The sequence below is a fragment of the Neolamprologus brichardi genome, chromosome 5 (genome assembly GCF_056152115.1).
Source record: "Neolamprologus brichardi isolate AB-2024 chromosome 5, ASM5615211v1, whole genome shotgun sequence".
NCBI lineage: Eukaryota > Metazoa > Chordata > Actinopteri > Cichliformes > Cichlidae > Neolamprologus > Neolamprologus brichardi.
In genome coordinates this window covers 14,305,177-14,331,545 of record NC_142108.1, presented here as the reverse complement: position 1 = coordinate 14,331,545, position 26,369 = coordinate 14,305,177, and the positions used below count along the sequence as shown (strand labels likewise).

Sequence of the window (26,369 nt, the reverse complement as noted above, 5' to 3'; positions counted from 1 at the left end):
CATAAGAATGAAGATAAACATGTGCACGAGTAGCTGTGGACAAACAAATATAACCCTTCATAATGTTTCTGTGAAATAAAAGATTATAGCTTTCTTCTCCTTCATATTTCAAATTATGAAGGAGAAGAAAAAGAGCAATCTCTACAGGGTCACCTAGAGGTCGTTGTAGCTTACAGTAATACAGTCTTCTTTTTGACCACCTTATAAAAATCTGGAAATAAGTAGCTTCTACCATATAAACTTTTTTTCAGTCTTCAAGATTATTTGTATTGGTGGACATCTTTAATTCATTTACGAGTATAAAATGTTAACAGTAAGCTGCTTTAATCCAAGGAATCTAATTAAGTTGTTAAGACTAACTAGCAGAAAGTCAAATCCCATTAGACATGACCAGTGTGCTCGGAATAGATGGGACAGACTCCAAAACAAAGAAATTCCCAAACAGCTGCAGTTCAGGGATGGTATTTCTCAAATGTACCTCAGGATAGGGACTCACACTCAGTCTTTTTGGTTGGTCACAGCAGAGTGAAAGTGATGACATCCTACATCTGTTGTAGAAGTGTGTGGGATATACAAACTTCATTGGCATGATTTAAATCTGTGGATTGTTTACATTCCAGGAATTACCTCAGAGCACAAACTGGAGTAAAAGTGTTAAATCAAATCTGGTTTAAAAGAAAAGGCAGTAAGTCTGTGTTTCTTTATCATAATAATAATAATAATAATAATAATAATAATAATTAATAAACTATTCGGAGTATTTTTTTTGTTCTGGGAATGCAGTAACAGTCTGAAATTAGCCCAAGGAATCTGCTGGACATGGCAGGACCTGTCTGGATGGCTTGATCTTCTCTAATCCAGAGCGGCCTAAGGAGAAATCCCACTGAAATTGACCAGCTGTCCTCATCTGCCCGCAGGAGAACTGCTGCAAAGTTTAAGCTGTCTGCTTTTGTCTTTTTGTCAGGCAGGATGAGTCGGATGTTTCTCTGAAGCCTAAGCTTAACTTGTTTTCTACCTTTGATTAAAGTCCAAAACTTGGCGCACGGATGATTTAATGAGGGGAAAGAGTACAGCACCAAGTGAAGAAAGATGATGCAATGATAGGAGAAGCTCAAGAGGAAGAAAAATGAAGACTTTGGCAAAAGGGAGGAATGAAGAACTTCTGGAATACAAGCTTGATAAAGTGAGTACCTGTGTGACATAAAAGAAAATGGTCTCATATAAAATCTTATGTATATTTCAGCATATTTTTGAACAAATGTTTAATTAGGTATTAATTTGTGTCAAATATTATCCAGTATAATGGATGTTGAATTACATAACACAAGAAGACATCTGAATACAGGAAAATAAGTGATTTTTCAAAAACTGTGCAACTATTATTTGATTCAAATTATATATTTTTTGTTTTCACATCTTGTTCTCTTTGCCATGTAGTCTTTAGATTTCTTATGCAAAGAATCACATAAATGTAATTTCTTCCAAAATCCATTAAAAGTGATTCCATTCTTGTTAATATGAGTGCAAACAGATTAACATTATTTTTAAAATTATTATTACTATTTTGCCCTAAAATAGGGCTCATTTCAGTTTAATTTAATTTGTCATCTGTTATGGAAAACCAAATCCTGAGCCTTAGTCATTTAGCCAACATGCAGACACGTGCTTCTTGCTGTTTTTATGGCCATATGTTCGAATTTCTCATAAATGCAAAGACAACAACATGCAGAGCAGTGTGGTTTCCTTAAAAAAATCAATTCAAATGAGATAAGCTGCAGATCTTTCTCACATGTCATGCGGTAAGACTTGTTGGGGTGGTGATCAGCAAATCTAGTTGCATTCTGCATTTTTGTTTTGTAGGCTAGAAGCTGACTATTAAGATTCAATTACCCTGGCTTAACTTGAGTGAACATCATTGACCCCCAGGCTGTGATACTATCCACTCTCCTGATTGTTTTTGTTCTTTAAGAGAAATTCCACAGATAAGATAAGAACCCACTTAAACTGAAGCAAAAATAAGAGAGACAGGGGGTGGAGGAGAGGTGAAACAGAGTGTTAGCCTGGTATAATTAGCTCTGTCTGTTAGGATCTACCTACCCCCCTAATCTATCATATATATATATATATATGTATTAAAACACAAATCCAATTCCCTTCACTGATCACTCGCTTGTCTTTTCCATGTATAAGATTTCAGACACCAGCAGGGAGAAAATGTTGTTGCATGGTCATAGCCGGGACATCAGGACTCGGGTGACGTGGGCCGGGAAGTCACATGAGACCGCAGGTTGCAAAGGTACCGCAGTGAGTGTATGCATCGATTCGTATCCCAGGATGTCATGCCACCTGGTTGACAAATCTCACTAGTTTTCCATATTAAACACATGCTATCCTGCACTGTTGTTTCACAATCCACCACCTGCATCATTACTGTACACCTAGTGATAATGGTCCTCTTTTAAAGTGCTGCAGAGTCTGGAGTAACTCAGAGTTTATCAGCCAGGAAAGCAGGTTGCAGCATGTTTTACTTAGTTTTTACTGACTGGTTCATTTCACCTTCACTTGCTTTTTACTTTAAAGTTTACTTGCTGGTTAGATTTCGGCACCAAATACAACTTGTTTTGGCTTAAGATAGGTTCACGGTTTGGACCAGTGATAATCATTCACTCATGCATGACTCCCTGCTCCATATTTACTGAGTTCTATGAATAATTTTCTCTGCACCATTAAATGCACCATTGCTGTTACATAGTCAGAAGGTGGCAAAAGAAAAAAGGTTAAATAATGACATAAATACTGACACACAGCATTGTATTAAACACAGAACATATTTTTTCCAAAATTAATACACAAAGTTAGTAGTGTCATGTGCTCCTCTCTTTCCTCTCATCTGTCTGCCATTTTTCATCCATGATACTATACAGGGGTTGGGGAGTGACCACTGGTTGTACACGGCATTTAACGAGGAATTGTGGGATACTTTGAATTCAGGTGTAGTGAAAGTGCTATAAAATCTCTATATAGTCAATACTTGCTATAAAGTGAGTAGGGAGTGATTTGCACACAGCCTCTGTTTGCTGCTGGGTGCAACTCTTACATCACCCATAGTGGGGAGCTGTTTGGCAGAAAAGCAACGCATGCACAAGAGTTAGATATGACACACCAAAATAAACACCGAATGCAACCCCACATTATGTTATTCTGGTGATTAGTTATTGACTGATTAGGCATGCGCAAGCTGACATACACATGCAGGCACGGACTGTAATCCTAAATTGTGGCGGGATCAGTGCAGTTCAGCTCAGAGGGATCATCGTCTCAGCAGAGTTTTTAAAAGCTTAACTCGACGGCCGGCAGAACAAGAGCATTTTGACATTTTTGCAGCCGTAATTTCCCCCTCTGTGGACTGAGATGTCATCATTTGCACTGGTCATGTGTGAATGTTGGTTTGCATGTGTGTGTGAAACTGTGCAGTTTGCATATAGTAAAAAAAAATGAAGCTGTATCAAATTCTTCTATTCCTTTTTTCTCCCCCTTCTTCATTGACTTTGTCCACATTTGGGATCATACGAGTTTACCCGTAAATCTTCTTGAGTCACCGCTGCGAGCACGGACAGCTGTGCTCGTAAGATCATCTCGTCAAGAATACTTAATCTTGGCTTTGAGATTAAATCGGTCTGCCTCCATCTAGCTACCTCGGTGGGCTGTGTGCAGGATATTTCCACATGTAGGCTTTTCCACAGCAGTGCTTTGGTATCGACGGGTGGTGAGCGGGGAAGAGTAGGCTGTCATACTGATTTGAGAGAATGGTTTAGTTAAAAGTTTTGAAAACATAAATCGTAGATTAAGCTGAGAGTGCGGGCCCATTTGAGTAACTGGGGGTGCTTTTATTTTATAGACTTTAAACAAAATTATGACTGCATGCGGTATTTCTTTTCACACTTTCTCACTTTTTCCCCTCTACTCCTGAAATACACAAATGTGGGTCGTTGATGTGTTTCCATATCTGCAGCTTGTTGACTCTTTGTAGGTTGTGATGGCACACAATATGTTCTCAGCTTTTATTACTTTAGCTGAGTGCATGGTGGTAAGGAAACTGGGCAGCGGGCATTGCACATTTGTTTTAACTAAGAGTCCACGGTCTGCAACCTTTGGAGTCAAGTGCTGTTGAATAGTAGAAGTAGAATAGTTTCTCTAATCTGGAAGTGGGGAACACCTGAGATTAATTTGTAACAAATTTGTAGCAAATAGTTGTCAACATCACAATTATTCAAATAAAGACTTCTTCCTTTGAAAAACATGATTTATAGTGTACTTTCTTTCTTGCTAACCCAGCCCAGACCAAACGTGGAACAGTCAACAGGCAGGCATTGCCTAATGAAAATGACTGTTTGCCTGTTCAGTGGAAAAGTTCTTGCTCGTTGTTATTCATGCCTGCTAATGGTAAGCAGAGAGCAAACACTGATAATAGAAGCTGATGAAGGAGGTGTGAAGCGAGAGTGGATCAGGAGGGGAGGGGAGAGGATGAGAGGAGGGACTGGAAAACAGATGCTGGTGCAGCAGCATCGCAGCTACCATCCCTCCCTCATCAGGGCCCCTCCCCTTCCCCTTCCCTGCCCCTCTGTCGCTCCCTCACTTACTTTTGGTCCCTCTAATCTTTGCCCACTATCTCCCAGCGCAGAGAGGCTCGTAAGCCGAAGCCCTCAACAGCCTCTCTGGTTTTCCTGCGATTTGCCATCAAATCATGGGATAGTGGTGGAGTTTTTTTCCCCATCAGGTGTTGTTGCTCGAATTTGGAATATGGCTGTGAAGCTCTGTGTACACTTTTCCTCTCTCCTGCGGGGATTACCACAGAAATAGTGTGTGTGCATGTGTGCATGTGCTTCTGTGTGTGCGTGTGTGCTCAGCACTATGCCTATTTCTGATGGTGTTGAATGGACCGGCAGAAGTGCATCACCATGAGAGGGAGTCACCATCACCGAGGGTGTGGGTGTCAGCACCTGTTTAGAAAACTACTCAGCGAATGTGGCTGCTGCTTTGTCAAAGCCAGAGGTACGTAGAAGTTTTACTGCAGGTTTATTCATCTGTTGTTGCGGTGTCTGCAAGATGTTGCAGTGTTCATATTTTGTAATATGAGGAGATGCATTCAGACTCTGTAGTTTCACTGCAAAGTAAGAGCTTTTATTCAGTTATACAATATAATAAAGACCATCTATCCTTCCTCTTTTACTTTTGATTTTTAATCTTTTCATTATTTGCATGTATCTTTCATCTGTTCGGTTTCGGGTAATTTTTAATATTTTCCATTTCATTGTACGGGAAAACAGGAAACAGGAAAGTTTCAGGTGAAAAGTTATGCAGACTTTTCAACCAAAAATCTCTTCCCTCGACTTCACCTGTTAGAAGATTTATATGAACACTAATGTGTTAATCCTATGGATGGAGGTAAACTGCCAAGAAAAATGTTTTTCAAAAAAAATGATCTGAATGTTACCTGCTTTTGGGATACTGAGACATTCCAAAATCAGTTGAGAGACATAATCTCGTTAGCGTGTCCTGGGTCCACCCTGGGGTGGAACCTGAAACATCTCCCTAGGAGGCACCCTAGCCAGATGCCCAAACCACCTTAACTGGCTCATTTTGATTGAGCTGAGCTCCTCCAGAATGATTGAGTTCCTAAGCTATCTCCTGACCTTGGAAGAGCCCAGATGCTCTTTGAAGGATACTCATTTCTGCTGCTTGTATCCACCGTCTTATTCTTTTGGTGACTACCAACAGTTTGTTATCCAAAGGTCAGGGTAGGACTGTAGATCAATCAGTTAATAAGCAGCTTTCACTTCACACTCAGCTGTCTCTTCACCACAACGATTCCCTCACTTGTGACCACAAGATACTTTAACTCCTCCACTGGGGGTAGCAACTCATTCTAACTGAGAACCATGCCCTCTGTCTTGGAAGTCCTAATTCCCATCCCAGCCTCTTCACACAGACAGTACATACACCCCAGTGTGAGCTGGAGGTCATTGGTCAGTGAAGCTAACATGACCATAGGGTAAACCCTTTGCCCCTAAAATGTCATGTCCATACAAATTATGAACAGAATCTCTGAGGAAAGGAGCTAGTCTTAATCCTGGGAATCTGGACCAAGCTCGGACAACAGTTATTCATGGACCAAATAGCACAGAGATATGCCTTCTACAAATCCACACCATACATGTAAACTTTAAACATTCTGACTCAAAGGTTCAGTTAACAGACTCCTCTATCCAGTAACATGGTAAAAACCTTCCTATGTAGGCTGAGGACTGTGATCCCCTGAAGCTGGAACATACTCTGCAGTACCCTCGCTTATAAAGGGGGACCACCTCTTCAGTCTGCTAACCATTGGCACTATTTCAGCAGATACATCGAGATGCTCGAGGATCTCAGGGCATATCTTATCCAGTTTTTCATACTGTGACCATGCGTATGAACAAATGATCAAGGTCTGGCTGTCCTAGTATATTTAGGAAGTCTTTAAAACTACTACCACTATAACTACTACGATTACTACTGCTACTAATAACAGCTGTCTAAACTTTGTCTTAAATATTGTCCGAGTGCACTATTAGTAAATGACGTCTGCTGGGCCCAGTCTTGCTGTGGTGTGAGGTGTGAGCTCCTGGATCAGGGCCATGTTCTCAGAATACCCCCACTATGTCATTTACTAGTCCATGGTTTGATTTGGGGATGAAGGTGACTTAGTTAGATTTAAGAAAGCATTGTGGTTTGTGTTAAAATATGGCCCTTTGCATCATTGGAACATTTGCAACATTAACCTTGCACACTGAACAACTGGATGGTACATCCATCCAAAACACTGGGTTTCCTTATTTGTTTGATTAAGGTTTAGTTTACTGAGATTAGATGGATATGTCCATAGCCATGGCTAGAAAAGATTTTTTCACTTTTGGTTTTGTGTGCCACAAACTTTAAATACTAAAAGCATTATGTTAGTAAAAATTCTCATCTGGTTGTTTCTCATGTTGGATGCATTTTTGAGTGCTGTTCTATGTAGAAAAAATCATTTCCCTAATACCGTGACACTGCCTCATAGCTAATGCGGCTGTAAATACACACATATTAAGACATGCACACACAAAGGCACATGCATAGACACAGAGCCATGTCCCACAACTGCAACCCTTAAATCCTCTGTTGTTCCAGTTGTTTCAGGAAGTGATTACAGGGCAGCTCTCCGCACTGAGCTGTGCTGCTGTGGCAGACCCTGCAAACAGGCATGTAAAATGTGAAAATGAAAGCAGTGTTGCGTTGCCTCGCTTTCTCACCTCCTGGTTTCCTTTGGGATACTCATCTTCTTAGTGATGTGATTCCCCCCCACCCCCCACCCCCAGACATTTCTAAAAATATCTGTTTTCTATTTGTGGATCAGTCATAGATGACACTAAAACACTAACTGCTTTTTAACATCTTTTTGCTCATGCCTTTTATTTATTCAGTATTTCTTTTTTCTTCTTCTCATTTTATAGTGTTTATCTTGTTTGGTATGGAGATTTCTCCTTTGTTTTACAAGACCTCCTTCTTCTCCTTCACTCTGATCCTACTCACTGATTGCTCATTTCATTTGGCACAATGTCCAAGTGCTATTTATAAAGACAGAGAAACACTTCCAGTTAAAGTATTTTTGGGTAACTTGCTTGGAAATCTACAGTTTTCGATGTGTCACCAGACATTCTTTCACTGTGGTGCAGAAACCGCCTTGATTAATAGCCAATTAGCCAGTGTGTGTGACATCATCCTTGCCAGCATGTGTAGAAGTAAACCCGATGAGTAACAAGCATGAAAGTGTCTAGTTTCACAGATCACCTCCATATACAGGAGTTTACACACTCACTTAGCCATCTTACACTTTTTGGGTAATGGTATGTTTCCTGCTGAACTAAATGTCTGATTTTAACCAGATTTACATCACAGCATGAAGTTAAACAGGGTTGTACCTGCAGCAAGGGAAGGATTCAGTTTTCTCGAAGACAAAGCAGTTTTATTTATAGTGCATATTTTACACAAACAATGCCCTAAAATTATGGAACAGGAAACACGGTTGTGATCTATTTCTACATCAGTGTTTGTTGGGAACCATTAGCTACACGATGCAAACAATAATGTGTGCTTCTGGCATGTGCTCAGTGGTCAATGTGATGCTTACTTTTTATCTTTTCACTCTAAGCTCTGTCCTTAACCTTACCTACAATGAGGCAAGATGGCGTAGGCTGTGAGGGTATTTTAGCACAGCAGCAGCAGGAGAAACTGATCACTGAGTAGCTCGTGTATTTAGCAATAGACGTTAGCAGGAACAGTGTGTGTAAGTAACCAGTATGAGTAAAAGCGGATTAGTTCAAAGTTATTTTTTATTCTTAGGTAATGCAAGCACTGAGGAGAACCCATAGTCTGTGTCTTAAATCATCACTTACTGTACTTCATGTGTAAAATAAGTTAATATCTTGCTGTAAGACTTTATGCAGGAAGTTGTGTATGTGCTGTTGACACACTGTTTTGTTCCACTGTGGATCTTTCATGGTTTGATATTGTAGTGAACTTCCCACACAGAATTCATTTACACTCATGTAAAATTAATGTAATTCAACATTCAGTTCAATTCCAGTTTATTTTTGTAGCAATCCATGAGGTGCTTTTTACTGTAAGGCAAAGACCCTACAGTGTTACCAACAATCAGACCACCCTTTATGAGCAAGTGACAGTGGGAAGGAACATCTCCCTTTTAAGAGACTTCTGGCAGACTCAGGGAGGGGCAGCTGTTTGCTGTGGTCGGTTGGAGGGGTGACAGGAAAGAGAACAACAGAGAGAGAGCAGAGGCAGACAGGACAAAACAAACCTTGTGGGGGAAAAAATGCATGTAGTGACTCGCTGCAGTGGTGTATTAACACATAGGGAGGGAAAAATGGTGAGTGGAGAAGAAGTGCTAAGAGGACCTGCAGCAGTCTGAGCCTATAAGAGCAGGATAACTAAAGGATGGCCTATGGTCACCTGATCCTGTTTCCTGGATGTCTGTTTCCTGAATCCAAACTGGGAGCTTGTTCCACAGGAGAGGGCCCTGATCGCTGAAGGCTCCGGCTCCCATCAACTTTTAGAAACTCTAGGAACCACAAGTAAACCAGCAGTCTGAGAGCAAAGTGATCAGTTTGTATAATATGGTACTATGAGGTCTTTATGATATGCCATTAAATAAACAGGACTTTAAGTTGCGGCTCATGTCTAAACAGGTGTGTATTTTATGCACAGGTAGGTCTTGATCAGAGCCTGTTTAAATCCATTTTACTGGAATAATTATAACTTCATGCCTACATGATAAGTCCTCTTTGTGGTTAAGGAGTAAAAACACTCATTGGCATATAAACAGACATATTCCTCTGTGTGTGTATTGCACTGGATATATACTTCTGTGGGTGTACACAGAAAACATACACCTTGCTTGATTTGTATTTTTAATGACAGAAGAAGTATAAACTGAGACTGCAGTGATCATCATTTCTTCCATCAGCAGGAAGATAATGTGACCCACAGATGAATAATCAGCTCCCTCACATGACGCTTAATGAGATGAAAACACTGAAATAAATGAAGTAAATGAAACCGCATGTTGGCATCTGATTATTAAGAGAGATTTTCTATCAAATTATACAATCAATTTAATTTCCTGGATGGATAATACTTTATGATGTAAACTGTAACTTTAACTGTAAGCATTCAGTTATGTTGCAAAATGTTTAACATAACTTTTAAAGCATTAGAAAATTAGAATTAGATAATACGTACCGATTGCTGTCACTCACTGTGAGCCAGATGTGGTACTACTTCAAAATATTTAATTGAGTTATTTGAACACTCAGTTACAAAAGTTATTCAGTTATTCTTTCTGTGCACACATCAAGGAAATGTGGTCAGTGCTGACACTGGTCAGGAGACTAACTATAAAACTAGAGAATGGGAGGACCTACACTTCTTTAAAGTGGAAAAAATATCAAAGTAGCAAGTTAAATGCTCAAAAAAGGTCAAGAGGCCTCATTTTCCTTGATAACTGACTATGAATGACTCTGGATGTGATTCCAACTGGGGTAAGGTTTGCTGACTCACTTGAAGCTTTAGAAATAATCCACAACTACCCAGATGGTCTACTCCAGTTCAGTGAGTCAGTTTCTGCCCTCACATATCAAACTCCATACTGTAGTACAGAGATCAGTGCACCAGAAAGGATTACTGTTGGAGTGAGTGACCCCTTCTTAATGTTTTGGTCTCATTTACTGTCATCTCCTTCCATCTGGGCATGGATGCAGAGAAAATTATCCTCTTCCAAACTCTAATCTATCCATGGATCTGTATGTCGTTGAGCATTTGTGTTGTGAAACCACCTGAAAATAGTTGCTAATGTTGCAGTTTAAATCAACAGGGTTGCAGAATATAAAACTATGTATTTAAAATAAAAATCTTATGTCTGTAATGTTTGAATGTGTGGATGCATTAGCAGCATGCATCCTTGCATGCACTTCCAACACTCCCTTAAGTCCTGATGATGGTCCAGCTGTTGCTCTGTTGGAAAATGACACCTTACATAACAATTTCAAACAAACATGACCGGCTGAGTTGCTCAGCTCAGCGCTGATCTGGATGTCAGAGAAGCCACTATGACTACTAAGAGTCATTTCAGGGTAAATGTTAGTGTATTTGCAGAAAAATGAGGAGTGATTTGTACATACCTCATTTTAACAGATGTTGGGGTGGTTGACAGCATTCATGAATGACCTAACCTTGATAGTTGTTTTTTTTTTTAATTTTAAAAAAAGGGAGCCCAGATGGCAGTCTCTGCTCGGGGTTGTTTGTAGTGACTCGTTTGAATTTGTTCTGTACTTATTTGGATCACATAGTTGTTGAGATGCTGATAAAGATGCTGCAGTCACTTAACTGATTGAAACATCTGCTTTGAAAATATAAAAAATTAACTGAAAAAAACATCATTTTATACTGTGCGTGATTTTGGCTGTAGCACTTACCAGTGATGTGACTCTGTTGTGGTCCAGAGAACTAATATATGCATTCATTATCATAACTTGTCATCTTAGTAGTTTCCAGCTGACAGTGGGCAACATGCATGGTACACCCAGACAGGGTTGACATTTGTGACAGTACTGATGAGAAAGGGACACAGAAAAGCATCCAACCCATGAAGGCACAGTGAAAATATGCAAGCGTCAGTCAGATTTGAACCTTGCTTGCTTACTGCTGTTCCACAGTTTGTTTGTTTGTTTTTAACATAAAGAGAAGAACGTTATAAACCTAATCGTTAGTACTGGATAATGTCTTCTAGCTGTTTTACTTCTTGTTCTCACCTTCTAATGCATCTATTTTCTGTGTCCTTTATCCTCTAAATTCATCTTGTTTTGGATTCACCGTTATTTCACGATTTACATTTCCAGACTCTTCCATTATTTTTGGTCAGCATGTTCATTTAGAATATAAGCAAGCTGTTGACAAGTTCATCTCTGAACGTGTCAGCAATCCCAAACTCTAAACAGACACAAACACCTCCCCTCTGTCTAAATCATCCCGTTACAGAAATCGGCTCGTGTTATTCACTGCATGAATAAAGCAGCAGACAATTGTTTTAGTATATAATCTTACTTGAATGCAGCCTCCATTAAATGTATTGTTTTGTTTTGTAGGATATCTTCATGCCGGCTGAAAGCATCAGTCGGTATCACTAATCGTGCAAATATCATGAATAGTGCGTTTAATATTTGTCTGCTTTTGTACACAGGGAACAGTTTTTTTTCCAGTCTTTTTAAAATAAAAGGAGTTAAAATGGAACAGGAAAAAAAAATCCCACATGATTTAGTATTTTATTGTCAGTATGGTGTCTTGTTTAATGGCTGCATCAGGCAGTTTTGGCAAATCGCTGACCCAGTTTTCCACTGGCTTCTAGAAAGCTTGTTATTATGATTACAGCTTACATAAATGTGCTGACAGGGAAGAGTGGCTTCTGGGAAGAGTCCAAAATGACAAAATGGGGCTCCTGAAAGATTTCATTTTGCTGCGATCAGCAAAACAGAGTGAAATTTTAAGGTTGCAGCTCTTGATTAAAACCGTGTGGTTCACGATTCGATACCAGTTTCCACAGTGGAGAGACTTAAAGCTGGAAACAAGATCCAGCTGTGGTGTTAAACGGTGTCATCTCTGGTACTGGTCCAGGCTGAGCTGCTGACTGAGAACATTCAGTGCAAACATGATGATCTCAGTTGTGACTATTTTAAAATGCTTTAATTTGTGTTATCAGAAAGGTTTGATCCTATGAACATGATATATATCCGGGGGTCACTAGCTATATTTACCAGAAGAGTTCTGACATAGTTGCACATTTCAGAGGAAGATGCTGTATCCTGCATTTAACTGTGGTAAGCATATTAAACTGATGACATACTGGCATCTTGCTTTTACTCTCTAGTGAGCCACTAGCCACTTTTTTTTGTTTGTTTTTTTAAAGAAAATGCTCTACAATGACAAGCTAAAACATTAGTCTTCCTTAAAAATATTTAACTAACAATAAATAATATAACACGATATATAAACAGGTTAATTTGCTTCATAATGCCAACTTTAACTTTTTATACCTACTTTTTTAACTAAATGATGTGAATACTACTACACAACTACAACCCCAATTCCACAAATTTGAAGAAAAAAATGCAATCATTTGTAAATCTCATAAGTGGATATTTTATTCACAATAAAACATTTTTTTCAAATTTGATGGAAGCAGCGCATCTTAAAGAAGTTCGGACAGGAGCAACAAAAGGCTGGAAAAGTTAGTGGTCCTCAAATAGCTCACAACAACTGGCAACAGATCAGTTTTGGGACTGGGTGTAACAAGAGCATCTTAGAGAGGCAGAGTTCCTCGGAAGTAAAGATGGGCAGAGGTTCACCAATCTGCAAAAAACTGCATCTACAAATTGATGAACAATTTCAAAATAATGCTCCTCAATGTAAACTGTGAAGGCTTTGAATAGCTCATCATCTACAGTACGTAATATCATTAAAAGATTCAGAGGGTTTGGAGAAATCTTTGTGTGCAAGAGACAAGGCAGAAAATCAGTATTGGATGTTGTGTATTTTGTTCTTGGGCAGCAACACTTTAAAAACAGGCATGATTCTGTCATGGAAATCACTGCACGGGCTCAGGAACACTTCCACAAATCACTGTGCCATCCACAAATGCAGATTAAAGCTCTGTGATGCAAAGAAGACGTCACGTGTGAATATGATCCAGGAACATCGCTGGCTTTTCGCTTAAAATTGCCTGAGGCTACAAGGTGGAAACTGTTCTGTGGTCAGACAAATCAAAATTTGAAATTCTGCTTGGAAAACATGAAACAGAAGAGAGCAAGACCATCAAAAGCTTCTGATAGTATCCATGGTTTGGCAGCTTACTTTTATTTGACATTTTACACAGTGCTCCAACTGGTTTTTGGTGCTGGGTTTGTATTTTCTTTAATGCATAACAAAATAAATCCAATTATTTAGTGTTGAGTAAAAGAATGTTAAAATAGGAGAGATCTTTTTAAAAAAATATTATTATTTTACAAAAGTATTGCTTTAACTACATTTTCCTGTGAATTTGCACAACAAATGCACGCAAGTCAACTTTTACTATAACATTTGCAGTTGAATTTATTTAGTCTTTTCTTGTGAGAACAGACCAGCTCTGGGATTTAAAATGATTTAGTGCCCGTAGGTACAGTAGCTGCAGCTACTGAAGTTACAGTGTGGGCTAAAGACAGGAAATTGAACATTTTTGTGCAGAATTCTGTCTGCAACATTTGACCTATGAGGATATACCCTGCAATTAGCTCCTGGACTTTATTCCTGTTCTCTTCCCCCCCCTTCTTTTTTGCTCTTTTTGCAGCAGAGTCGTACTCTGTGGCAGGCAGTGATGGCAGTATCACTCCCTCAGTGGGCTCTGTGCCTCACCAAGCCTCAGGCGGCTCTAGTCCCTGCTCGCACTCTTCGTCTGGAGGCTCACGGCACCCTGTCACCACTCTGAAGAAATGGCTTACCAATCCCGTCCGCAAGCTGAGCTCTGATGCCAGAAGTGGAGCGGGGAAAGGCGAGAAGCAGATGTTTGGGTCAGATGGGAGGCAACCAATGTTGATCCTTTCCCACACTGAAACTCAGCAAAGGCCTATGGAAGTGCACAATAACTACACCATCCTCACCTCTGGAGACACAGTGAGTATTTAAGACAGACATATGAACTTCATTTACGTTCTGAGATATGCTATATTAGTATAATGATATGTTTATTCCTAATTACAGTTTATTTTTGTTGCCAGGAGTGGAAAGATGGCCTGTTGAATCCAGCAGCTCATTCTCCTTTACATCCAGCTTCTCCGAGCTACTTATCGGACCTCCTGCAAGGCAGAGACGCACAGAGTCTAGTAATGATGTTACGCCTAACCTGTCTTACATTTACACACCCATAAATGCAACTGATTCAAAGCCTCTTTCTATCTCAGCAGTTAAACACCATAAATAGGTCTCATAGAAGTCATAAAAGTAACTCTGCTAGAAGCACACATTTAAAATTCATCCATATCAGACACAGGCAGTAAATGTTTCTTTTGCATGCTGTGAATACAACCTGGTACATTGATGCACATGAAGAAAAAAACAACTAACAATTTTGTTGTGTATTTGTGCAATAAATACTTGAAAGGGTAGTTATGATGGTTCTCAGAAGAAGCAAGACCCAAACATAGGACACACAAGACACAGGGAAAACTCAAAATCCAAGAAAAAAAATCCTGAAATGGGCAGAAAAAAGGAAAAAATCCCAAAAGTGATACACTGAGAAATCTAGGAACAAACATGCGCACAAAAGCTTGACTATTATCCAGACAAGTCAGTCTGGTAAGTAAAACGTGGACAGCTGATGGCATATATTCTCAGGGGACTAACTGACTAATTGAATGCAGGTTGTCCAGAAAAAAACAGAACAAAGGTTGGAAGTACAACTGAGAGGTCGTAACCAAGGATAACAAAATAAAACAGGAAATAACTCACACAGTAAGCACAGCAGGAATGCCAAAACATGACAATACTAATTCATTTATTATTCCATGAGTTATCAGCCCATCATCGTCATCTAAATGATCTGTGTCACTTGTGGGCAGTTAAGGACTGAACATTGATCCACAACAGAACACATTAAATGATGACTACATTAGAGGTATAATTGAATTCACCCACAGACATACATGTGTGCATGAAGAGCTTTGTATTCCAACCAATATTTGGTGATTTAAAATTTTTTAATAAAGTATATAGTTAGGGCTGGATCTGGTGACCCTGAATCCTTCCTTAGTTACGCTGCAATAGGTCTAGGCTGCTGGGGGATTCCCAGGATGCATTGAGTCTTCTTCAGTCACCTTTTTCACTCACTATGTTTATACACCTCTCTTCATCTATTTTTTTTTTTTGTTATTATTAATCTCTGGCTCTTTTCCACAGCATGTCTTTGTCCTATCATCATTTACTCACGCCAGCCATTTGCATCAGATGGCTGCCCCTTTCTCAGCCTGGTTCTGCCGGAGGTTTCTTCCTGTTAAAAGGGAGTTTTTCCTTCCCACTGTCGCCAAAGTGCTTGCTCATAGGGGGTCATATGATTGTTGGGGTTTTCTCTTATTTCTTTGTATTGCTGTAGGGTGTTTACCTTACAATATGCAACGCCTTGAAGCAACTGTTGTTGTGATTTGGCACTATATAAAAGTTGAATTGAAATTCAATTAAAAGCTGGAATACACCCTTGACATGCCACCAGTCTGTAGTGGGGGGCTAGACATAGCTCTATAGACTATCATTCAGATTTATCTTATGTTAGCTCCCTGATTAAAATGTAAGTTCTTAAAGTAATGGTTCTCCTCTGTTAGAGACTCCGCATGTGCCTCGCTTTCCTGCTCTCAGGCTGTGTGTCAGACTGTTGAGAAAGCCTAACAGAAAATAGCTTTTAGCCAGAATATGCGAACTGAACAACAGGAGTACACCTGCCAAGTGTTAGGAAGACCAGATGAAAGATTCTTGAGAAACACACACTCATATGCACACTCCAAGAGCCCTTCGTTTATTATACATTTTTTTTCCCTCTGTGTATGTTACTAATTGAAGTATTTTGACTCTCTGACTGCAATTTGACAATCAAAAGAAAAAAACAAGCAAACCAAAAAAACTACCTAGATTAAGCATTAACAGACCTGTAACATAGCTGGGTATAAAAAGAGCATCTTAAAGACGCAGTGGGTCACCAATTTGTAAAAAAGTGTGGAACAATTTCAGAATAATGTTCCTCAATGTAAAATTGTAAAGACTTATTGTAAAGAGATAAAATATGTCATCGTCTACAGTCCATAATATCATCAAAGGGTCACGGGACAAATCAGTATTGTGTGTACTATATGAAAGATAGACATGATTCTGTCATGGAAATTACTGCATGGGTCAGGAACACTTCCAGTAAACATTGTCTGTGAACACAATCTGCCTTGCCATGGATGGATTCAGTTTAAAGCTCTATCATGCAAAATCAAATCAATAGAAACTCCACTGCCTCTTCTGGGCCATAAAAAACATTTTATTAGACAGATTTTAAGGCAACTGTTTGATTTGTGAATTAAACAATTAATTGGGCAATTTGTTGGTTAAGAATATATTTTAAAAACACAAAAAACAGTAAAGTCCTCTGCACTTTCCCACAGATCTTCCATGGAGTGTCTCTTGTTATTAAATCTTCTGATAATGTAATGCAGAGCTGGTAGCAGATAATGAATAACTTAAAGCATAATTACACTTACACTGCACATGTCTCCATCTACATCCTGCCCATATAAAAGCACTCCTATTCATATACACCACCTGACCTTTGTGCATTATGACTCAATTTTGCTGCATTTTTCATGTGCATGCTCACACACAAATAAATATATAAAAGCACCGACAATATTTCTCAGAAACCCTACACTGTACTGAGTAATCTTTGAGAGGGAGTGGAGTAGATTGAATCCTGTGGGCTTTCGTTGATCGCATCTGGAAGTAATTAAGTAAAGAAAACAGCCTTTAACAGGGTTAGGGTTGAGGGCTGAGTGCATGCCAAAATTAGAAGAAGAGCCTCAAAGGCAAGGTGAGAAAGAGGTCTGTGGATGTTGGACACTTCTCCAAAGATGACAGAGTAAAGTTTTGTAAGCTTTGCAAAGGTGATAAAAGGAATTTTTAAATGATTAAAATAATCATTTAACTCATAAAGCACATTGTTTTTCTTAATAAATGATTGCTCTCACTTTTAGCCTTTTTTGACTCATGGCCCTGCAGAAAAATGTCCTTGCTTAGATACCTGTAGCTTCATATTTATTTTCAGTTATTAACTGTTTACTCTGCTGCTGCCTGGGTTACTATAAACAGTCTTACTGTCCCTTTAAAAGAGTAGTTTAATAGTTTGGAAAATATATTGGATACATGGTTTGTATGGTCAGTATAACAAACATCCAAAAGGCAGTTAGCCTGGCGCAGAGACTAGTAACAACCACTAATCACCAGCATGTATGAGCAGCTTCATAAATTTGTTTGCACGCAAAAAGTCTGGACACTGTCAGGTGAATCAGGCCAGGATAGTATGGAAAGTTGGGATGTTGTGTAATACATTGTCTAAAGTAGTAGCGCTTTGTACATGTGCTACTTGTACTTGCTGCTTTTTCTTTCAGTAATTTGAATAAATTAGAAAATTAAACTGTTTGCTGGAGAAGCTGCTGAGCTGCTCCCTGATCTCAGAGCATCACCAGTTATCTGACAGCACAACAGCAAGTCATTGCAGAACAGAGCATCCCTGCAAACCAGTTGAGCTCCACACATTTGAATCATTCTCCAAATATAAAATGTACATTTGATCTACTTGACAACATGTTCTGATTCTGCAATAGGCTCTTGTTCACCGAGGCAAAAGATAAAAATTAGGATTCCAGTTAAATTCACATTTGATTACAGTGCTTTTAGGTGAAGAGTGATGTTGTTACTTAACAGCTTTCTGTGCATTTTTCAGTTAGCAGGCTCTCAGTTACAGTATATGACTTGACAAACTGCTCATTATTAACCTTGCTGTCTGCCCAACACTCTCCTCAGCAGCACAGAAAATGTGCTTATTATTCTCAGGTTACTCAAAATTGCCCCACTGATGTGTTTCCCGCGGCGATTACTGACTGGATGTGCCGTACATGAAGCCTAATGATTTTAGTGTGTGTGGATGGATTGCTCTACAGCACTGTGCTGCAGTGGGGGAAGAAGTATCCAGAATTTTTAACTAGCATGCAGATTAAAATACTGCTGTATCTACAATACTACTTGAATAAAAGTACCTAGAGTTACTTTTCTACTCTTTATTTCACAGTCATTCAAAGCACTTTAACCAACTGACCTCTCTGATTGAATGTAATACTGTACGTTACAGAAATGCCAAAAGATGTAATGTTTTCCTTTTGTGTTTTAGAGTCAAAGCATCAACACTCTGCAACGGGAGGACAGCTGTACTGTAACCGATGACTCAACCAGCCAGTGTTCTGGTACAGTGGACAGTGAAGAAGAGAGAAACATTGCTTTAGAGAAGAGCATGTAAGTCTAAAGCATTATACCAATGACTGTAACTTCTTTAACTTCTTTATCCCTTCAGGATTGCTGAGGTCCATGGACCAGCTGCTCCTGGCAGTCCCAAAAACCCCTCTGAAAATCACGGGCAATCGTCCAATTTCAATTATTTCCCCCAAATTGTGGAATGATCCCCCTGCTCTTTTATCATTTTTCCCTTTTATAGATAAAGGCTATGTGTTTGCCCTTGTTTCATGCCTTTATGCTGAGAGAACTGTGACTAACTGTGATTGATATTTCGCACAGAGCCCTGAGATCATCCTCAAGCATCTCGTTGAACTCTCAAAACTTGCAAATGCTTCTAATACAGTAGTCCTGTTTTTTAATGTTTGTCTTTCAGATACGTGCTAACAGAGCTGATAGAGACAGAAAGGCTATATGTTGAAGATCTTGGACTTATAGTGCAGGTATGCCTCACCTCAAATGATCTACTTATTAGTATTTATATAAGAAACACCTGACATTCCTTAATTTGTACCAAAAGCAAAGGAGTTTATTTCCCGTATAGAAATAAGCAACTTCGATACATGTTTGTGTTTATACAGGGTTACATGGCCACCATGGGTAATCAGGGCGTTCCTGAGGACTTGAGAGGAAAGGACAGGATTGTGTTTGGAAATATCCACCAGATCTATGACTGGCATAAGGAGTGAGTCAGAATGTCTCCCCCCTGAGTTCCTCTGAATATGAACATCTCTTATGTTTAACAAGTTTCCCCCCCAAACTTCTCATGTTTCATAACTGTTGAGCATGTGTCATACCCCCTGCTGCTGTTTGTTTCCTGCCTCTGAGTACGTGTGTGCGTGTTTGGCTGGTTGGCTGCTTTTGCCTGACCTTCTGTGCTTCGTGTCACACAGTTATTTCCTGGGAGAGCTGGAGAAATGTGTGGGTGATCCAGACAGCCTGGCCCGGCTCTTCATCAAACATGTGAGCCTAAAGATCAGTGAGAGACTAGTGTCCTTTTTTTTCCTCAGTCTGAACATTTGGCTGAACATTTAGTCATCACAGCCCCCAGTGGTGTAATGCCTCGGCCTGCTGCTGTGCAGGTGTGTTTTCTTTTTGTAGATCAGCTGACTGCAGGTGCAGCTGGTAAATAACAGGCAGCAATTAGTGTCGAAGACGCTTCCACTGAGACCCTGCGGTTTGTAAAAAGGAGCTGAATCTACACCTCTCTGAGCTCTATTAAAAGTTTTTTTTGTTGTTTTTACTCTAAATTTTGTGTTTTGATGTAAAACATCAAAATGTGGAGAAACTGGAAGGGTGTGGAAAACGATTATTGGCACTTTACAGTCGAGCATCCGTATTGCTGTGCTACAGCAAGAATATAACAGAATAAACTCATAGTTTTGATTTGATTTTCGGACCAAACATCTTTATTTCTTTAGGTTACTGCATCATGTCTAATTCAGATTTGGACACTAAGGTGTAATTCTTACCCTGCCCATTGCTCCACACTTATTTGTAATAATTTCCATTATTCCTCTTCCACTTCCAGGAGCGGCGTCTTCACATGTATGTGGTTTACTGTCAGAACAAACCCAAGTCCGAGCACATTGTCTCTGAATACATCGAGACATACTTTGAGGTAAGAGTCCAACGGTCTCTGTCCCCAGAGATGACTTTTTCAGCCTAAAAAAACCTTGTTTTTCACATTTCTTTCCATCTTTGTCTTCTGACAGGACCTCAGACAACAGCTCGGTCACAGGCTGCAGCTCAATGACCTGCTTATCAAACCTGTTCAGAGGATCATGAAGTATCAGCTACTGCTGAAGGTTTGCTACTTAAAAAGATGACCTATTCACTTGCATGGCACCTGCTACATGTTAATATTAAAATAATCTGTCATTTGTTTGATTCAGGAAACATCAAAATGATCAAAATATTAAATAGTAAATGGGTTAATTTACTTAAATTAAAACATTCACAACTGAAAATTGTGAGTAGGTGCTCAGCAACCTTGCATACAACTAGCAGGTAACCAGTTGAGGCAAGTTCTCTATTGCAGAAAGATGTCTTGCGAACGAGTTTTACTCAGGCTCATGCTGATTGCAACTTATTGAAAATCCATTTGCTTTTATAAATTAGAGGGCAGCTATTTAAAAACCTTCTCCAATCTGTCTGAGAGTGGTTGCAGAGGGAGATTAAGATTATTTTGAGACCTGTGCATTCACTTTGCACAGGTCCAGGTGACCTGTGCAAAGTGAATGCAAAAGGTTCGGCAACTGGTTGCAAACAGCTGTCACCCAGTTTTTTGCAACCAGTTGCCAAATATGAAAAATTCAATTCAGCCACTGATTTTGATCCTAGTCACAAGGAGGTTTTTATTATACTGAACCATTATAAGTCCTTATTTCCTTACTTTATGTTACATTTTTCTATTCAAGTTGTTTCAGTTTATTTTATGAAAATTAAAATAAATCTCTTATTGACTGGCACCTTCAGGACTTCTTGAAGTATTACAGCAAAGCTGGGAAGGATGTGGAGAAGCTGCAGGTACGAGCTCATTATGAAATGGAAACTCCAATAAAATGCTTTATCATTTCAATCGCACACTAAAATTATGTTTTCACTGCTATCCATCTGACTCAGAGAGCAGTGGAGGTTATGTGTTTTGTGCCAAAACGATGTAATGATATGATGAATGTGGGAAGGCTCCAAGGTTTTGAGGTAAGATCCCAGCCGTTTTTTAATGTGTTCTTAAAAAATAAGACGCATATCCGGGATGACTTGTGTTCTTTGACAATGGTATATGATATATGTACTGCTCAGGGGAAAATCACGGCTCAGGGGAAGCTGCTCCAGCAGGATACCTTCTCCGTCAGCGAGCAGGAAAGTGGCTTCCTGTCCAAAGCGAGGGAGAGGCGGGTCTTCCTGTTTGAGCAGCTGGTCATCTTCAGTGAGCCAATTGATAAGAAAAAGGGTTTCCCTTTGCCGGGGTACACCTTTAAAAACAGCATCAAGGTGAGATTATATTTGAGTGCTGAGTGTTGAGTGCTTTTGTTAATGTTCAAAATGAGCATGTTGTGTTTTGCAGGTAAGCTGCCTTGGTGTGGAGGAGCACTCTGAAGAAGATCCATGCTTTCTGGTCCTGACTTCCCGAGGCACTGACAGCAGTGTGACGCGCTTCATCATGCAGGCATCATCTCCGGATATACAGCAGGCTTGGCACAGTGATGTGGTCCAGATATTAGAGACTCAGAGGAACTTCCTTAATGGTACCGGAGCTCAGTCTTTCTTCTATACGACTGTTGATTTAAGAGTTTGGTCTGTCTGAATAATGCAACATATCTTCCTGTCTGCTGCAGCTCTTCAATCTCCGATAGAATACCAACGGAGGGAAAGTAAGTCAAACAGCCTGGGCAGGAACACGAAGTCTCCGTCTACACCAGCATCTGGCCTGTGGCCTCACTCCTCAGCATCCGTGGACAGGCGTCAGCAGCCCTGCTTGCTGTCTTATAACACCTCCTTGCCCTCTATGCATTCATCCCAGCACAGCCCGGCATCGCAAACGGTGCGTGTGAAACAGCAGTGCTCACCATCATATTTATGCACAAACATGCATCTGTATTTTTCTCACAATTTAACTTTGACTTCTTTGTCTCTTTAAGGTGTCTAACCCTTGCGTGGTAACACTTTGTGCAGCTCACCCCTCACTTTCCTCCCCCATGCAGCTCAGTCTGTGCTCAGAGGTGAGACGTGACTGTGGCACATCCAATGGCCTGGCTCCCTGCAGCTATCACAGCCTGCAGGTAAATTATACACAAAGCTGACTGACCTCAGTTATTTAAAAGATGAGGCATCTGCCATGCTGATAATTTATTCTCCCTGAAAGAAAATACGGTAAAAGTTGTTTACGGTCTATAGTTATGCACTGGTGTCATCAGTGAACATTTAAAGTGTCTATTTGAACCTAAACTATCTGTATAGGTAGAAATTCACATTTAACGATTACATTTGCAGGCAGCCAATTGAGTCGGGTCCCTTTGAGCTGTGGTCATTGGTCAAAGACTCATTCAGACTGATGGCAAAATGTCACAAATCTGTCTGTATTTATAAATTAGCAGGGTTTTTTTTTGCAAAATTTCAACAATATCTCTAAGAGTGATTGCAGTCAGTCCAAGTCAGACTGCAACTGTTTGCAGAAAGATTTCCTCCAATCAGGTCGTCTGGACAATTGCCCTGTCATCAAAGGGATCGTGAATGTACACAACCATCAAGCTCTGGGCAGCCATTTAGTCAACACTAGTTGCAGTTGGTTGCAGAATGTGATATAATTCAATGCAGTCAGCATTTCTAAATAAAATAAAGTGATGTAGATCAGCTCTGTGGAGCTCGTCTGTGTGCGTGGACTGAGGCTGTTTGTTGTGGCGATCATTGATGGTGATGGGAAATGACTCTCTGTATGCCTTTGTGAAAATATCCTGTTGTTGTTACTGCATGGATTTACAAACCTGGTTGACCTAACCTGCAGCCAGTTTATGGAAAACCCGTTGACCTGCTCTTTTATCTCATTCATTCAGACTTCCACCAAGAGGAGGAAGCAGTTTGATCACAATACTTATTAGACGTGCTGATCTGGCCTGATTCCACAAAGTTGTTCTTGTCCTCTTGGCTTGCTCTTTGTGTTTTGGATCAGCTGTGTTTCTATTGTGCTTTAAATGCACAAGAAAAGAAAAGTTTCCTATCTACCTTTTCACACAGCCTTTGTCACACATGTCATGCATGATTCCTGACTACATGCCATTTTTATGCAACAGCTTCTTAATTACATTTATGTAAAGAAAGTCACTGAGTACCGGTTCATTTTTCATTACTGATTAAGTAATTGCACGTAACTTTTGCAGCCCTATTCTACTAGATCCAGGCTAAAAAAATAGAGGTGACAGGGCCTTCATAATCGGTGACCTTTTCACATATGATTTACCTAATGACTAAAAAACCCCTATTTATTCTTGCTTACTTTGAGTTCTACTTGAGCAGGGTTTCCTGGCTTTTTATTATGCAAGCATAGCCTTATTTACTTCTAGTATTACTTTAATTGATTAAAGTTTCTATTTTTAAAATGTATGTTTATAGTTTTTGTTGTGCATACTGTAATAAATAATTTAACAATTTTTGTTTAAATTACCTCAAATTTACCTCAAGTGGTGAAAACAAATCACTTTATTCTGCAAATGCTAATATTACAGCCTTAACAGCACAATTCTTTTATCTCCGTGTTATTTTTAAAGTTTGCCTTTTCAGTCTTATTTTGCAAATGTACTGAATTACACTGATGCCAGAATCAATCACCTGATTAACAGGAAGCCTTTGAAAATCTGCAGTGTGTCTTCACTTCAAATGCCAGTGTAAAAATTGCCTATTTCCTCTCAGGGTGTGCCCGCCAGTTTCCAGACGATCACATTTAAGGACGCTGGGACTTATTCAGTGCATCAACTAAATAACTTGGATCAGCTCAAGGAGAGCGAGCAATAATGCGCTGCAGTGTCACATGAACTCAGTTTACCCTTCTGGAGCTGGAGTACCTCGACTAGGTCTGACTGCCAGGACACTTTGTTCCACTCATGTACACAAGCTGTCCAAGTCTGCGTGTCTCTGTTTTCACATATTGTCTCATATTTCCTTTAGGCTTATGATGTGGGGACTATTCTAGTGAAGTTATGTTGGTGTGACTGTATTCATTTGAGTGCATCTGCATATACATTACCAATCAGCTATAACATTAAAAACAAGATGAACAATTCCGATCATCTCTTGCAATGCAAAAATCTGCTGTGAAGCCTTAGGTGCTGCCATTCATCTGGATGTTACGCTGATATTCAGAGACCATCTAAATAATGTTTCTTCCACCTTATTAGCGAAGGCACTCCTTGAGGGCAGCAGCCTCTTCCAACTGGACAGTGCACAATACGCACTGCAAAAACTGGACGTATGTATGGACGTAAAGTAAAATATGTTGACTTGGCCTCCAAACTTTACCCATTCTGACTGAGGATCTGCACGAAGGCACGAGAAAGCCCCGTCCAAGCTCCACCCTCCATTCCACAGAACACAAAGTTTGCCACAGACTCAGTGAACCTGCATCCATGCCTCCAAAGCTGGGATGCCAAATTCATTTTACATTGAGGGGGCACATACAGCCCACTTTGATTTCAAGTGGGTTAGGCGTATCTACACATTTAATGCCTGTGATATCTTAATATAAGAAAAAAGTGCAATTTCAAAATTTTGTCTCAGTTTTTTGGCTTGATTTAAAAAAAAAAATGTTGCCATAAGACATGAACTAATTTTATCAGGATGACTTTGGGGTTAAATTGTAAGAAATAAATGTGTAAAATTACAGAAAAAGTTCTGGTATCTCATTTCCTTGACTGTCCTGTAATTATAAAACAGAACATTGTTGTTAATTCACATTTTTTTAAAATTATTTTATTATTATTGTTTTTAATGTGGACCCATTATAAAACAAACAAACAAGAAATGTTTTAAGAGTAGATATTTAAGAGTAAACAAAAATGGGGGCAAACAAAAATTCAGTTTTTTTTCTAATTGTTAATGCTTTAGTGTAGCATGAATGCCCAGGAGGGCGGTCCTTATCAGCAGAAAAAGCTGTTAAATATACCAAAATAGAGTTAAAAGTCGAGACTACGCCCTCTTTCACATTTTCCAGTAGACCAGATTGGTGTCTGTGTCAGGAAGATTCTGGCCCCCGGGCCTTATGTTTGACACCCTTTCTCCAAAGAGATCTTTTCACTAAGCAGGTTATTTTAATGTTTTGGCTGATTGGTGTAAATGCAGGCATATATATATATATATATATATATATATATATATACATGAAGTGTATATATCTGTGTCACCACAGAGACTGTGCTTCACGGTGTTTATGTATTAATTTCTTCCTGTTTCCTTTGAAAATTCTTTGATGGATCTTTGTATAATGCGTAATATTTTCACAGGGGACCAATTCCACTTTATTCCCACAGAGAACTGAGATCTTAAATCCCTCCTCAAATAACTGTATCCATGAAATTGCCAAGTGACTGTAAATCCCAGTTATAGTCCAGGATCTCAATCCACACGAGTTATGTGTATCCCTGCAGTCCCTGGAGATTAGCGAATAGCTGTGCTTTCTGTCTGATGGCCTGTTTTAACCCTGCCATTGTCAGTCTTATCTGAACTAAACATATTTGTGGACTTACACAAAGCACGTGTCATAACCAAGCAGAGAGAGGAAAAAGGGAACACAGATAAAACCGAGGTGCTCATTTGTCATTGTCGTCTTGAATGTAAATAATTTTGTGTTGGATCATATCGGTGAATCTCGTGCTGTCCTGATACACTCGTGGAATTAAAGAAGTTGTTCAGATATTTGTTATCATCATTTTTAGTTTTTCACTTCATGTGTTTCTTTTAGCATCTCCTGACTGTTGTGTGTCTCTTGTTATTTGGTCCCATTGAGTAACTTGTTCTTGATATTTGCTTCGGCCCTTGTGCCTATGAGGTCTCAAGGCTGATAGGTCAGTTCATTTATCCTTCCATGTTTCCCGTCTATTTTAAATATAAATAACCCATTAAAGCATAGTTGCTGGGAAATATGAATTATTTCCATCTTAAAC

General features: G+C 39.5%; 1 protein-coding gene across 5 annotated transcripts; it reads left to right on the top strand.

The window, feature by feature from the left end:
* Positions 1 to 1,053: 1,053 nt before the first annotated feature.
* arhgef25b (Rho guanine nucleotide exchange factor 25b) lies at positions 1,054 to 26,119 on the top strand. 5 transcript variants are annotated; one of them, XM_087840729.1, is made up of 17 exons: positions 1,127 to 1,183; positions 2,191 to 2,296; positions 13,973 to 14,295; positions 14,400 to 14,504; positions 18,596 to 18,717; positions 19,091 to 19,157; positions 19,296 to 19,399; positions 19,608 to 19,677; positions 20,246 to 20,335; positions 20,430 to 20,522; positions 21,193 to 21,243; positions 21,340 to 21,417; positions 21,520 to 21,711; positions 21,785 to 21,965; positions 22,056 to 22,261; positions 22,359 to 22,499; positions 24,124 to 26,119. In XM_087840729.1, exons 1-17 carry the CDS (start codon positions 1,127 to 1,129, stop codon positions 24,223 to 24,225), a joined length of 2,088 nt encoding a protein of 695 aa, XP_087696855.1. In that variant the 3' UTR covers positions 24,226 to 26,119. The 5 variants fall into 5 exon arrangements, with proteins under 5 accessions (XP_087696854.1, XP_087696855.1, XP_087696853.1 ...); XM_087840728.1 differs by having other exon boundaries at positions 1,054 to 1,183; positions 21,340 to 21,711; XM_087840727.1 differs by lacking the exons at positions 1,127 to 1,183; positions 2,191 to 2,296 and adding an exon at positions 4,676 to 5,052.
* Positions 26,120 to 26,369: the final 250 nt, after the last annotated feature.